The 14,121-nt window shown below is 37.6% G+C and overlaps 1 protein-coding gene across 1 annotated transcript in view; it reads left to right on the forward strand.

The window, feature by feature from the left end:
- Positions 1–14,121, forward strand: part of LOC121873428 (nephrin-like) — a 297,799-nt gene that overhangs the window by 52,640 nt on the left and 231,038 nt on the right. The window contains exon 2 of the mRNA XM_042377008.1: positions 1–849. This exon is cut by the window's left edge and continues 883 nt beyond it. Coding sequence (XP_042232942.1) covers positions 765–849 — 85 coding nt within the window. The 5' untranslated portion in view covers positions 1–764. The remainder of the gene's footprint in view (positions 850–14,121) is intronic.

Here is a 14,121-nt window from a genome sequence, read left to right on the forward strand (position 1 = left end):
TCTGGAGCCGGGGATAACTTTCTTCTCCTTGATGTTTGTTTAAAGAAAATGTAATCTGGTGCGTGAGGAGGAGCGAGGGGATAAAAAAACACAATAGTTATTCAAATTAATACAAGATGAGATGTTTTTTCTAGATCGAAGTTGATGAGTGATGAAGGAAATTGAATCGTGATTGAAAGAGACTGTTTTTAACCCAAGAGAAAATTTAAAGATTAATTTGGACGTGTTTTGCAAAGACTGATGTTAATTTAGACTGAGATGTAAACAGTGTGTGTGTGTGTGTTGTTGCTGTCATGTTGCAGAATGTCCGATGTTGTAGTCATGTTACAGGTTAAATATAACATTATATCACCCACTAGAGGTGACGGGTTACTCTTTAACATTGACTACACAGCACAGACAGAACAAGAGTGGATGAATACAAATTACGTCATGTTAATCTAGAACCTGAAACTAAGGCAATGTTCCTCATTTACCTCAACCATCAACATCCCCCGAGAGATTAATGGATATAGAAAAAAACAAACATAATTAAATACTAAGTGAATCAAAGTGAATAAATCAAATAATTCTTAAAATATCATCAATCATTTATACTAAGAACAATGTAAAATGAAGAACTAAAGTGAGATAAATTTTCATAATATACGAAGGTTAAAGACAGTTTGTGAAAGAACCTTAAGTACTGTATAAGGAAGCGGTAGATAGAGGGGCGTGGTACAACCTTTTATCTTAACCAACGAGCTGAAAATAACGAAGACATAATGTTGCCAACACCTGGAGCATTAATGAGACTCACCTGCTGCGTGTTGCTCCTCCCACATGGCCTCACACACGCCGCTAAGAAAGGTGGGTGGTTTTTATTTATTTTTATTTGTTACTAAAATATATAATTTTTTCTTTTTATATATTGTTTTTTTTTTAAATATAGTGTGTGTGTGTGTGTGTGTGTGTGTGTGTGTGTGTGTGTGTGTGTGTGTGTGTGTGTGTGTCGTTAGCTTCCAGCCGCCTTGATCAGTGTTAGCCAGACCGTGTGGTGAGTGTGTGTGGTAAAGTGGTGAGTGTGTGTGGTAAAGTGGTGAGTGTGTGTGGTGAGCAGCCAGCCAGCCACCCTCGACCCACGGTAAATGTAGCGATGGTTAGGTCTTGATCACCCTTGTTCAGTGATCCGTAACGAGGAAAGACGAACTTTTTCCTTCTTTACACAACATACACACACATACACACACACACACTCTCTCTCTCTCTCTCTCTCTCTCTCTCTCTCTCTCTCTCTATCTTCCAGTTTTACCTTAATTACCCTAAATTACTGAAGAGAGAAGACAAGGGATACTAATTGCCTTAATCAGTGTGGTGGGGCCCTCAGCACCGCATCAGTAGGGAGCAAGATTCTGAACAATGAATTTCATCCAAACTTTTGAGGTGGTGAGAGTAGGGGTGAGAGGGGTGGGGGGTGGCAGTAAGGGGGTGGGGTAGGGGGAGGGGTAGGAGGAGGGGTGTATAGTATATAGTGTATAATCCCAAACATTCTTCATTTTATTTACACTTTCTTATACACAATTAACCATAATATCTATACCATAAACACACAATATAATACTTAACACCATCTAATTCTTCCCCCCTCATTCCACCCTCGACGTATCGTGAATCAGTCAGTGAATAAGATAAATAAATTCGTTTATTTTTATATGTGCTTCTGGTGATAGAGACAGAGATATGTTGTGATGTGAGGGAGTCTGGTGATAGAGACAGAGATATGTTGTGATGTGAGGGAGTCTGGTGATAGAGACAGAGATATGTTGTGATGTGAGGGAGTCTGGTGATAGAGACAGAGATATGTTGTGATGTGAGGGAGTCTGGTGATAGAGACAGAGATAGGTTGTGATGTGAGGGAGTCTGGTGATAGAGACAGAGATAGGTTGTGATGTGAGGAAGTCAGTGTTCGCTAAATAACATTAAATCGGCATAAATATAAAAATCCTGTGTTTATGACTTGGTTGTTAACGCACAGTGGAAATAAAAGTCAGATGCTGTGTATAATAATTCCATTTATTAATATTTGTTGCATATTATAGTTATTGTTTGTGTGTTAAAGGCTTAATAAATATCAGTAGATGATTAGTAGAGAAGTTTAGATAGATTTATATGAATGTTTATGATGTGTAATTGGTTTATATTGTGTGATTGTTATACTGAGGATAATAATATGTATATAAAACCAGTCAGAATCGTGTGTGTGTGTGTGTGTGTGTGTGTGTGTGTGTGTGTGTCTGTGTGTGTGTATGTGTGATAATCGTAATTGTGTTTTTTTCGTGTCATAAACAAGAATATATCCCCCAGAAAAATGATTTAAATTACATCTTTATTGAAGACACTATCGACGTCGACAGTTCTATAATGAAAGACATATTAAACCTACGGATCATCGACCTTAATGATACATAAATGGAGACAGTGGGAGAGTCGACACCTGGTACCCTAATTAACCTCCTCCTTCTCACCTGACCTCACACACCTCCACTGTACTTTTTTTATTATATACCCAAAGTTTTTTCTGTTTTTTTTTATTTAAGGTAAGACTCTGAGGAAATAAATGGCTTGGCTTTGCAGCTTTCTTGAGTTCTTGCACGGCTTAAAATGTACTTAAATCTTGCCCTAAGTGTCATCGTTGCGTGTAACTTTTGAGACGGAGTTGGCGTCCTTCCAGCTAAGTCCTCACCGCCCCAAGAAGATGAAAACAAAAGAAAACAAAAGTAATATTCCCTTACCCAGATCATGAAACTCCTTAACGAACGTAATTTAATCTAACTTTTGGATGAAACTGTCAACATCTGCTTGAAGAATTACCTTATTTTTGTTGAGGAATTTGTGTAATTTCTTCTTTTTTTAATAAGTTACGAAATGAAATCATCTTAGTTTGGGTATTATAATCAGAATTTTTATTTTTTTGTTATTTTTTTGACATAACATTATCATAGTTTTTAGTGTATTTATTATTATTATTATTATTATTATTATTATTATTATTATTATTATTATTATTATTATTATTATTATTATTATTATTATTATTATTATTATTATTATTATTATTATTATTATTATTATTAATTTTTTTTTACATAATATTACTATAATAAATTTTCCCGGATATTTTGTTTATTTAAATTGTTATCCGGAGACAATTTTGATTTTTTGTGGATAATTAAAGATATTCATTGATGGATTAATGTTAAATTTAATTATGAAGTGGATAATTGAGGGGTATAAGTGGATAAGAATAAAGAGAGATAGAGGATTATTGATAAAAGTAAAAAGAAAGGAAAATATATTAAACTAATGAAATAAGTCACTTACAAACATAAAAAAACCTAAAAGTATTAAGTGTTAAGTAATAAGTGTTAAGTAATAAGTGTTAAGTAATAAGTGTTAAGTATTAAGTGTGGGGTTAAAAAGAGGTGACAGTAAGTTAGGTTGTAAAGGAGAGTAACGTAGAAGGTAAAACATCGTTCCATTACTCCAACAAAGGCCTCGTAAAGGTCAGGTCAGGTCAGGTCAGAGGGTGGTGATAATGGTAGTGGGGGGGAAGTTGACACAGTCTTACATAAGTTCTCAATATGACCTGAGTTCACCTGTTAAAATCCAAGGTGGAAAGTTAATTTACATGTTAATAAAAGTATGAAAAAATTTACATGTAGTGAAGTTAATGTTAATAGAGAATTATAGAAGGAATTTACTTTTTTTTGTTTTTTTTTGTAATTAAGTAAACATGATTTCTGTAGGATGATCAAGTAACTCACAAGTCTCTATGTTTAACAGGGCGATTAAAACGAGTATAAGACAAGGTAGATGAGGGGGTGACAATGGTACCACCTGAACGAGAGACTATGAGGGCTGGTGGATGTTCTTTGTTACTGACTAAAAAAGTGAGGGAGGGGGTGAGGGTAGGGGAGGAGGGTGGGGGTGAGGGTAGGGGAGGAGGGGGTGGGGTGGTGATGGGAGTAGGAGGAAGAGGGAAAAGAAAGGAAGGAAGGAGAAAAGGTGAGGAAGTGAGGGGAGGGGTGAGAGGAGAGAGAGGTAGGGAGGAGGGGTGGGGTGGTGATGGGAGTAGAAGAGGGAGGAAAAGGAAAATAAAGGAAGGGAAAGAGAAAAAGGTGAGGGGAGGAAAATAGAGAAAGAGTAGAAAGGGAAAGAAAGGAAGGAAGGGAGGAAAGGAAGGGAGGAGGGGAGGTGGTTATACCGGGAAGGATCATATTTTTGCCGTTTCTTGAATACTGCCATAGTGTATCCAGAGAGGAGGCATATTGATCTACTTGTGCCTCTTCTTCTTCCCCATGTAGGCATTTTCCTCCCTCCCACACATATATTTTTTATTTTTATTACTGGATGGCCCCTACCCCCCCCCCTTTACCCCCTAGCTCCCGTCCACCACCTCCCCTCTCCCTCCCTCCTCTCCCATCCCCACCCCACCTCTTCTCCACCCTCCCACCTACTTCCCCACCCCACCTCCATTTCCCATCTCCCACCTCCTCCCTCCCACCTCCCTCCTCCTCCCACCTCCTCCCTCCCCTCCCCCCCCACCTCCCAACCCTCAAAAAAGTATTCAGCTCAAATCAAAGAAACAATTTATTTCTTTTTATTATACAAACATAGAATACATCTGATTGTTTGATTTTTTTTAAATGTTTTGTGTTTATTTTTTAATACAATGTTTTTCATAGTAAGGATTTATATATACAGTTTTGTCTCAGTGTTGTATAAAGGTGCAACACTCACACACACACACACACACACACACACACACACACGCACACACACACACACACGCACACACACACGCACACACACACACACACACACACACAAACACAGGTCCATGTTGTGTGTTACATCTAGGAAGGGCCATATTGTGTAGATCTGGAAGGGCCATATTGTGTGGAGCTGAGAGGGCCAGGTGTAGATCTGGGAGGGCCCTATTGTGTAGATCTGAGAGGGCCATATTGTTTTCATTCCTGGTTCTTATTCTTTTTGCTTTTCTTCTTCTTCTTATTCTTCTCTTCTTTTCCTCCTCCTGCTCCTCGTCATCCCTTCTTCCTTCCCCTCCTCCTCCTCCTCTTCTTTCTCCCTCCCTCCCGCTCCTCCCGAAACTTCACTCCCTCCCGAGCAATTGAGAAGAACCAACACGAGTTCATCTGGTTGAGGCCCTCCCGTGACCTAAGTGTATCAGGGAAGGTATTTGCATTAGTCCAAGTGTCACGATTACTCACTCCCAACTACTCCCTGAGGTACTTACGACCGACAACACCAGGGAGACGTTTCTCTAGTTCTCTCAGCAGTACCAGGGAGACAGGACAGTTCTCTAGTTCTCTAACGTGACCTGAGTTAGTTATGTGAGTGTAGTTGATGTGTTCTCTCTTACTAGCTAGTTATGACTCCAGACACTGTGATGTATTAGATAAGTTCAGGGGAGAGAGAGAGAGAAAGGGGGGGGGGCATTACTCGAACAGGTCAAGGGAGTTCAAACCCATTATCCACAACACAGATTTAAGACACGTTCAACTCTTGTCTCGTATTTATAAAATATATTTGTACTAGAATGGAACTTGAAAAGAATGTCAGGTTGTCGACAGTTATTGGATTTTTTTTTTATTATACGCTGCAAACTGTCATTCCAATTTGACCACTTTTGTATTCACTATTTTGGTACACAGAGCGAATCGGACGCACCTGCCACACTGTATCTAATGACTTTACACTATTTAACTTCCTATTGGCTAACATGGGCGTGTGTATTAATTTTTTTAGTAACTTAATTATAATGAGAGAATATTTAATTACCTGTGTATGTCTCGTCTCAAATGAAATGTTATATTACCTGTGAAATATTAACCCAGGTGATGTCACTCTCAAACGACAGTATCATAATGCTGGGGTGAAATGTTAAGTACAAAAGCAAGTTTTCATGTCATCCACAGATGTTAATTCTAACCCCAACATGCACAAGTTTCCCGGAGCCAAAGTTAATTTAGTATAATCTCATTTCACAGGTCGAGCTGCCAGACAAGACCGCTAACTCTCACTGGTCGCATGCAAATTATCCCACGTAACCAGATACTGTTCGATTGGTGACTGTGAATATTATTAGTTCGACTCTGATGCAAAATCCTCCTTGACTATGGAACCCCAGAATTCAATAACCACTGAGACCTTCGGATTATTACTACATCTGTTCTTTAATGTCGTTTGTTACTCGATAAGATCACATGAATACACTTGTCTTATCGATATTACTTGAGTTTCAATGTGTGTGTGTGTGAGGATGGTGTCATATCATACCACCAGACGAGCATCTCTCAAACATTTACCAGAGATCAGTTCAGGGGATCATTTATTCATTCTGGGAGACGTGAACGAAATATAACAATAACAAGTAACGTCAAAATATTCTTTTCCTGTAACTTAAGCTGCTATCTTCTTAGGTTACAGAATATGTGTTTACTCCTTGGTTAGGTTTATTATTTGTGAAACGTTGTAAATTCTCAAACGTTCCCCAACTTACAAGCTTTCAATGTAGACGACGACCCCTACCGTTACTGCTCTCTCTCTCTCTCTCTCACTGTCTCTCTCTCTCTCTCTCTAGTAGTAGTAGTAGTGAAGATGTTGTAATAGTAATGAGCAGGGACCAACTGGCTGCCTCACTGAGATTTACACCTTCACATATACAGATTTCCAGCCGTCTGAGTTAAGATACATCGCCTGGTGTTATAGAGACTTACGATCATCTTATGTAACTTGAGGCCATTATTCACAGTGGTTGGTGATATATGGTGTAAGTTTGTTCTAGTGGTGTTCTGGTCAGGTTCAACACATATCACTTGGAGCACACAAGAGATATTTTACAAAGGGCTGTTTTGTTTTTATATGTATGGATGAGAAGTAATGTGAAACCTCCATAAAACGGATTTTTTTTCTTCTCTGATCCGTTAAATGGAATGGTTTCATATTGACGTTCGGTATAATGGATTTTCATAGGTATATATTGTCCGTTAAATAGAGGTTTCATTGTGGATAGTTATTCACGTTTTTAGAATTAAGTTGTGGGGCAGATAACGCACACACACACAGACACATACACACATTGGTTTCCTCACCGTTACTCTGATACACCATACACACACACACACAGACACACACACACACACACACACACACACACACACACACACACACACACCATTGGTTTCTCACCGTTACTCACCATACACCACACACACACACACAGACACACACACACAGACACACACACACATTGGTTTCCTCACCGTTACTCTGATCACCATACACACACACACACAGACACACACACACACACACACACACACACACACACACACACACACACACACACACACACACACTGGTTTCCCTCACCGTTACTCTGATACACCATACACACACACACACACACACACACACACACACACACACACACAGGGGGAAAGGAGAATTTATTGGCTGAGTTCCGCAATATCACGTCAATGGCTTTGTCCGAGGCTGGTTACTGTGACTCAAACACCTGACAATAGAAAGGTTTATTATTAGTTCTATTTCGTCTGTCTTTGTACGCTCCCCCGAAGGCTCCCCCGAAGGCTCCCCCGAAGGCTCCCCCGAAGGCTCCCACGACACCATCATCCAACCTGGAGTCTTTAATCTCAGTCAAATAGTAACGAATGATTCAGTCTCTTGTTCAAATACAATAGACTAACAAAACCTGGAAAAAGGAAGGAATACATTTTTTGTTTATTTATTTTATTGATTTATTTATTTATTTACCTTGATTATGTAATTAACAATAGGTAAACAATGCTCATGGAACTAAATTACAGCTACCTACTGACTTTATCTTTCGGCTCACAGTTTGTATATGAGGGAATGTAAACTATGGGACGTCCGGTAGTGTTGAAGCTGTGGGTAATGTTTTTGAGAAGTCATTGAGGGAATAATATTGTTAGTAGTTCGTTTTGTAACTTTCTGTAAATATGTAGTAACTTGAAAGATATATTTAATGGATTATGTATTTGTTTTTTGTATATATTATCCATGTATATTATTTCTAGTTATGTTGAATTAGATGTTAAGATTCCATTATGTTGTACAGGTGAGCTTGGCTGGAGAGATGGAATCATTACTCTAAAACTCAGGTGGGAACAGGTGGGAAGACCAGGTAAATTTGATTATTAATACGGGGAACGGGGAAATGATTCTCTCTGTTCCTTTATACCTGAGCTGGGAAGGGGAAGATGAGGTAATTACTGTTTAATGATAAGAAATAATAAGACATTCCTTAAATATGGCGTCAAGGTGTGAGGTCAAAATGGCGTCAAGGTGTGAGGTCAAATATGGCGTCAAGGTGTGAGGTCAAATATGGCGTCAAGGAAGGTTATGGGATGTTGTTGTTCAGGAGGAGGAGGTGGGTGAGAGGAGGAGGAGGAGGGGATGATGAGAGGAGGTGAGAGGGGGAGGACTAGAGAGGGAGTGAGAGGGAGTGAGAGGGTGTGGGTAGCTGGGTAGGTGGTGTGTGTGTGTGTGTGTGTGTGTGTGAATAAAGACGTGAGAGGAATATTTTCGAAGCATTTACTGACAAGAGAAGAGACGAGAAGATGAAACGTAGGAGAATAAAAATACAAGAAGGACTACCAAAAATAGACGGAAAAATGACTTAGAGAAAATAAAAGAAATACACTACTGGTTAATTACGGTAGTTACGTAGTTAGCGAATGGTAGATGGAAATTGGAAGGGGAGGAGAGTGTGAATGTAAGGTGAAACGTGATAGATAGATAGACAGACAGACAGACAGACAGACAGACAGACAGACAGAAAGACAATCGCAAAACATATACACTTAATCCTCAAAAAAAAAACTTACTTGAGTTACTGCTCGAGGATGAGGTCACTAGCTGCTCCTCCACTCAAGAGAGAGACAGTGCTTCAAGGTGAACCCCGGCCGACCTACAAGCACGCACTGAACGCATTAAAGATTTTCAATAAGGAGACAAACTAACACCGGACTTTATTGACTACAGACCCGCCAGGAGTTTAGGATGGTACCTTAAAAACAGGTGTGGAAATGACTAATGTTTGTGTGTGGAAGCCATTAAAGCTTTATGGTAATTGGTTTTGTTTATAGTCAAGCGTTGTTAGAGTTTGGTAGTGAGGAAGTGAGAGAGAAGTACCTTATGTCTTTCTTTTCTTTCTTTCTTTTCTTTCTTTTCTTTTCTTTCTTTCTTTCTTTCTTTCTTTTCTTCTTTCTTTCTTTCTTTTCTTTCTTCTTTTCTTTCTTCTTTCTTTCTTTCTTTCTTTCTTTCTTTCTTTCTTTCTTTCTTTCTTTCTTTCTTTCTTTCTTTCTTTTTCTTTTCTTTCTTTTCTTTCTTTCTTTTCTTTCTTTCTTTCTTTCTTTCTTTCTTTCTTTCTTTCTTTCTTTCTTTCTTTCTTTCTTTCTTTCTTTCTTTCTTTCTTTCTTTCTTTCTCTGAGGCTGTGTCACTTTGGGTCGCCCTCGTAAACCAACTTAAAAGTCTTGTCCCGGTCATCAGTTGCGTGTCACAGTCAATTGCTCTAATTCTTGTTGAAAAATGTCGAGAAGTTTTTTTTTTTTTTATTGCTTGTCAAAGAAGAATGGATGAAAGAGGAGGAAAATGAGTCCTTTGTTTTCAGCTTCCTGTATCGTGTGTCTGTCTGTCTGTTTGTCTGTCTGGCTTGCGATGGACTTGCTGTCACACTCAAACTAACACAGCTTATGTGGTAATGTTACTTGAAATAATGGTCACACACACACACACACACACACACGCACACACACACACACACACACATCTGTCAGGTAGTTTATTTTCGTGTGGCAGCATTTTGACTTAACCTGACGGCGTGAAATATTAATACACTTGTGAATTATAAATAGGCATCAGTAGCTGGCCTTAAAAAAGTGTGTGTGTGTGTGTGTGTGTGTGTGTTTTGTCTGTCTGTCTGTCTGTCTGTCTGAATCTATGAATGTATGAAAATCTTTTCTAAATACAACTGAATGAAAATCCCAAGTGTTTAAATACAAGTCAAGTTAGGTTAGGTTAGGTTAGGTTATCTTGTGACTGCCTGGGACCTGTTAACGCACTCACTTAACCTTTGCCCACTCTGTTTACTCTCACTCTCGAACGCTCTTCAAGTTTTTGTGTGACTCGAGTGTGAGGTTAGGTTAAGTTTTTTGTGTTACTCGAGTGTGAGGTGGACCTTGTAAGTAAGGTGTAATAACAGCTGTAACTTGAAGAGTGTTATGAGTGATTGGAGTTATAGATGTGTAATTAATTAAAAGATACTTATATAGATAATTAATTGGACAGGTATGGACAGGTAAAAGAGAGATGGATTAGTAATTAGTGAGGTCAGATTTGAGTAGTGTTAAGTAGTATAGTGTTTGGTCTTCTCATGTATGTAAATAAAGTAAACATTGAATGATCCTCTAAAGTGATTGAATATTAACTTTATTAACATTTTATATCTTAAGAAATGTTTATGAATGTTTATGAATGTTTATGAATGTCTCCTCAACATTTATCATCAAGGTGAGGTAATAACATTCATTGGACGAACGAAATCTTGATAATCAGAAAAATGTCACGCTGTATTTTCTCAACATTTACATAATTTCAACCCTATTCATCGTAGAATTTCTTATATATTCCAACCGATCGTCAGGTGATTTTAAGTCGTAAATTTATTCTTGGCATGAAATGACAAACTCCTCGCTATCGGAATCCCAATGCCCAAACATGATGGCTTTCTGTCTGCCTCTTTATATCACGCTGAATAATATTGATTTTACGATTGAGTTTAGGATTTTTGGTATTTTTTTAAATGTTGTTTTAACGTATTGAAGAAAGATTAAAACCTAATTATAGTGAGATAAATTTAAATATATAATTCTTGAAGGTTAAATTCTGTGTAAGTTATATGATAGAAAATAATATTGAGATTTTAAGAGCTTTTTTATATTCTTTCTAATATTGTTTTAGTCTAAAGGAGGAATATTTTTAACTGAATTATAGTAAGTGAATTAAATTATATTGCTGATGTATAATAATTCTTGAGGTGTGAGTGTCCGATGATAGGGGTAAGACGATCATCACCTGAATAATCGGATAATCCAGGATAATCGTGGGCTGATCGTCATAGCCTCTTACATATTACACGTCACTGAAGGTCTCGTGAGCTGGTGACGGGCGTGGGGTGGGGGGCGTGAGGGTGGGGGGCGTGGGGGCGTAGGTGTGTGGAGGCGCCTGGAGGTAAGATTGGCTCAGAAATCGAAGTCAAGGGAGGAAGACGATAAGAGAGTCGACAACAATTATTTTTTTAAAGTGAGTTTTTATCGTGAAAGATTAAATTAATATCTGCGTTTTGAATCTAGTTTTTAATGATTTTTTTTTGTGTTAATATATTTGTGGGGGATTTTTTTTTTTTCCTTACAGAGAATCTTGTTAAAATAAGTAAATTTCTTAAAATAAAAATAGTTATTGATATTTACCTAAGAGTAAATAGGAAATTCATCTATGTGTTTCTTATATAATCTGTACCTCACTCCTACCCTCCCTTCCCTCCCTCCTAGCAGTCTCCCTACCATGATGAAATAGATTGATTGATATACTAATTACGTCCATCCCAGGCTGGTAACGAAGCCTTGACACATAGTAGAGAAGCATACCATTTTACAGTATTACCAATTAAAAAAAAACATCATAGCAATATTCCCTGGTAACACTAGTGACGAAAAAGCCTCTGGTAACACTCATACACACAGACACAAACATGACCAGACAGTCAGCTGCTCTGTGCTGAAACAAACTAACGGAACAACAGTTAAAACAAAAAATTCAGGTGCCCTATATTTTCCGCTTCCCTGAGGACGGAGTTGGGTGAGGGAAAACGAATAGGTCTATACAGTGTTTTGTGTAATAATAATAATAATAATAATAATAATAATAATAATAATAATAATAATAATAATAATAATAATAATAATAATAATAATAATAATAACAATAATAACAATAATAATAATAACAATAATAATGATAGGTGAGTTAAAACTGCACACTTGATATATTAAACTAGATATAACCGTTTAGCAAGACATTTTTAGGTGTTTGGTAAATATTATTAATCACCTTCACACATACATCTCTCAGGACATGTGTATAACCAGAGTCATTAATTACAGGTAGACTCGTATGTTCAGGTGTATGAGACAGGTAATATAATCTAGGAAAGTTGAGTCATATAATTCTGTATGATTTTTTGTTCTGAATTACTTTATCCTATTGTTCAATGTTCATTATGTTCTATCCCCAGTGTTCAGTCCCCGGTGTTCAATGTTCACACCTCGTCTTAAGAAATACAACGCGTGAAAAAATGGTGGAATTAATATGAGTGACAAAAAACAAACAAACTAATGGCCTCTTACGTGACGCTTTAATTATGGTCATTAAGTGCCAAATCTGCTTACACAACAAACACACACACGGAGACTTTACGACGGAGGCAGTATTATGCAAATCAAATAGAAATACTTCCATAAAACACCATTACCATAATTAGATGATGAAGATTTGCTCCCCCCCTAAAAAATATAGAAAAAATCGCCAATCAGATTTTATAATGATTATAAATGTCATTAAATCAGTCCTGTTTTAATATGGACTTTCATTATAATTAGATTTTATTTCATGATATATTAATATTTTTTTTAATGTCTTATTTATTTGTTTTAATGAGACCGACACGACATAATGGTCTCGTGTGGTGTTGGCTATAATGTTTTAGTTAGTATCGAGTTGGCAACAATGTCTTAGTCAGTATAGTAGTTTAACACTCAATGTGATAACTTGGCAACACTTTTTAGGACCGCGTGACCTTTTGGACCAACCTTCATTTTACCAAAGGTCAAAAGGTCACCAGAAATGTTCCTTTGTAAGATTTATGGTCCAATTCTTCTTCTTTAACTTAACCAGTTTACTTGGACTCTGCAAGTTAATGTTTTAAAGTTGTTACTGCACTTCAACAAGGGTCAAAGGTCACCATGTTACAGGGGTCAGAGGTCACTATGATACAGGGGTCAGAGGTCACCATGTTACAGGGGTCAAAGGTCACCATAATACAAGGATCAGAGGTCACTAACTACTCAAACGAAAATACGGGAAAATATATCGTACTGTCTAGTGACTGTTCGTTCCATGTGACCAACATTATCTATTGCATCATCTCTCTCACTATGTTACTTACACACCCACGAACATTACCTGTGTGGATGAATAATTATCACCTGGGTCAGAGCCTTGAATACCGTGTTTCCATGGGCAGAACAGAGCCAGTCAGAGGAGGTGTGATAGAGTCGTGTATGGCGTATGTGTCAGGGTTATAATACATGTCCTATAGTCTATATTTTATTGCGTTCGTTGTTTTTAATGTATAGGAAGTTGTTCATTCATCTATAAAGGTTAATTCCTCGTTAAGTCCTCGTTAATTCCTCGTTGATTCCTCGTTAAATCCTCGTTAATTCCTCGCTGATTCCTCTATAAGTCCTAGTGTGTCTTGGTAACTGTGTCGTCTGTAGCTTCTAGGTGTTATATAGGAGACATTTCACAGCTTCTTCTCTGTTTGTGTTCCACCATTCAGGTCAGATAGAGGCTTTAGTGGGACTACCATAACTTACCTCAGGGCCTCTGGAGTGTGTGTGTGTGTGTGTGTGTGTGTGGTTATTTCATCTCACCTGTCTTACCTGAGAACACCTGTACAGGAATATCTCACACCTGGACGATTGTTGGTGATAATACTTGCCTTTTAAAGAGGACATTTTGACATTCGGACATTATTTACTTTGATCTATTGAAATTGAAAAAATAATAATTCATTGTTCCCAAATAACCAGATTAGTGATTATTTGTTTTCTCTATTGACACACAAACTAATAATTGATAAACTAGTTGTGTAAATTAAAAATAAACTAATTTATTATGATGATTAGTTTAGTACAGTAAATTAACCCAAATGTTCTGGTACCTTCAATTATCTGGTC

This window comes from Homarus americanus, unplaced genomic scaffold (genome assembly GCF_018991925.1).
Source record: "Homarus americanus isolate GMGI-L3 unplaced genomic scaffold, GMGI_Hamer_2.0 scaffold34739, whole genome shotgun sequence".
Taxonomy (NCBI): Eukaryota; Metazoa; Arthropoda; class Malacostraca; order Decapoda; family Nephropidae; genus Homarus; species Homarus americanus.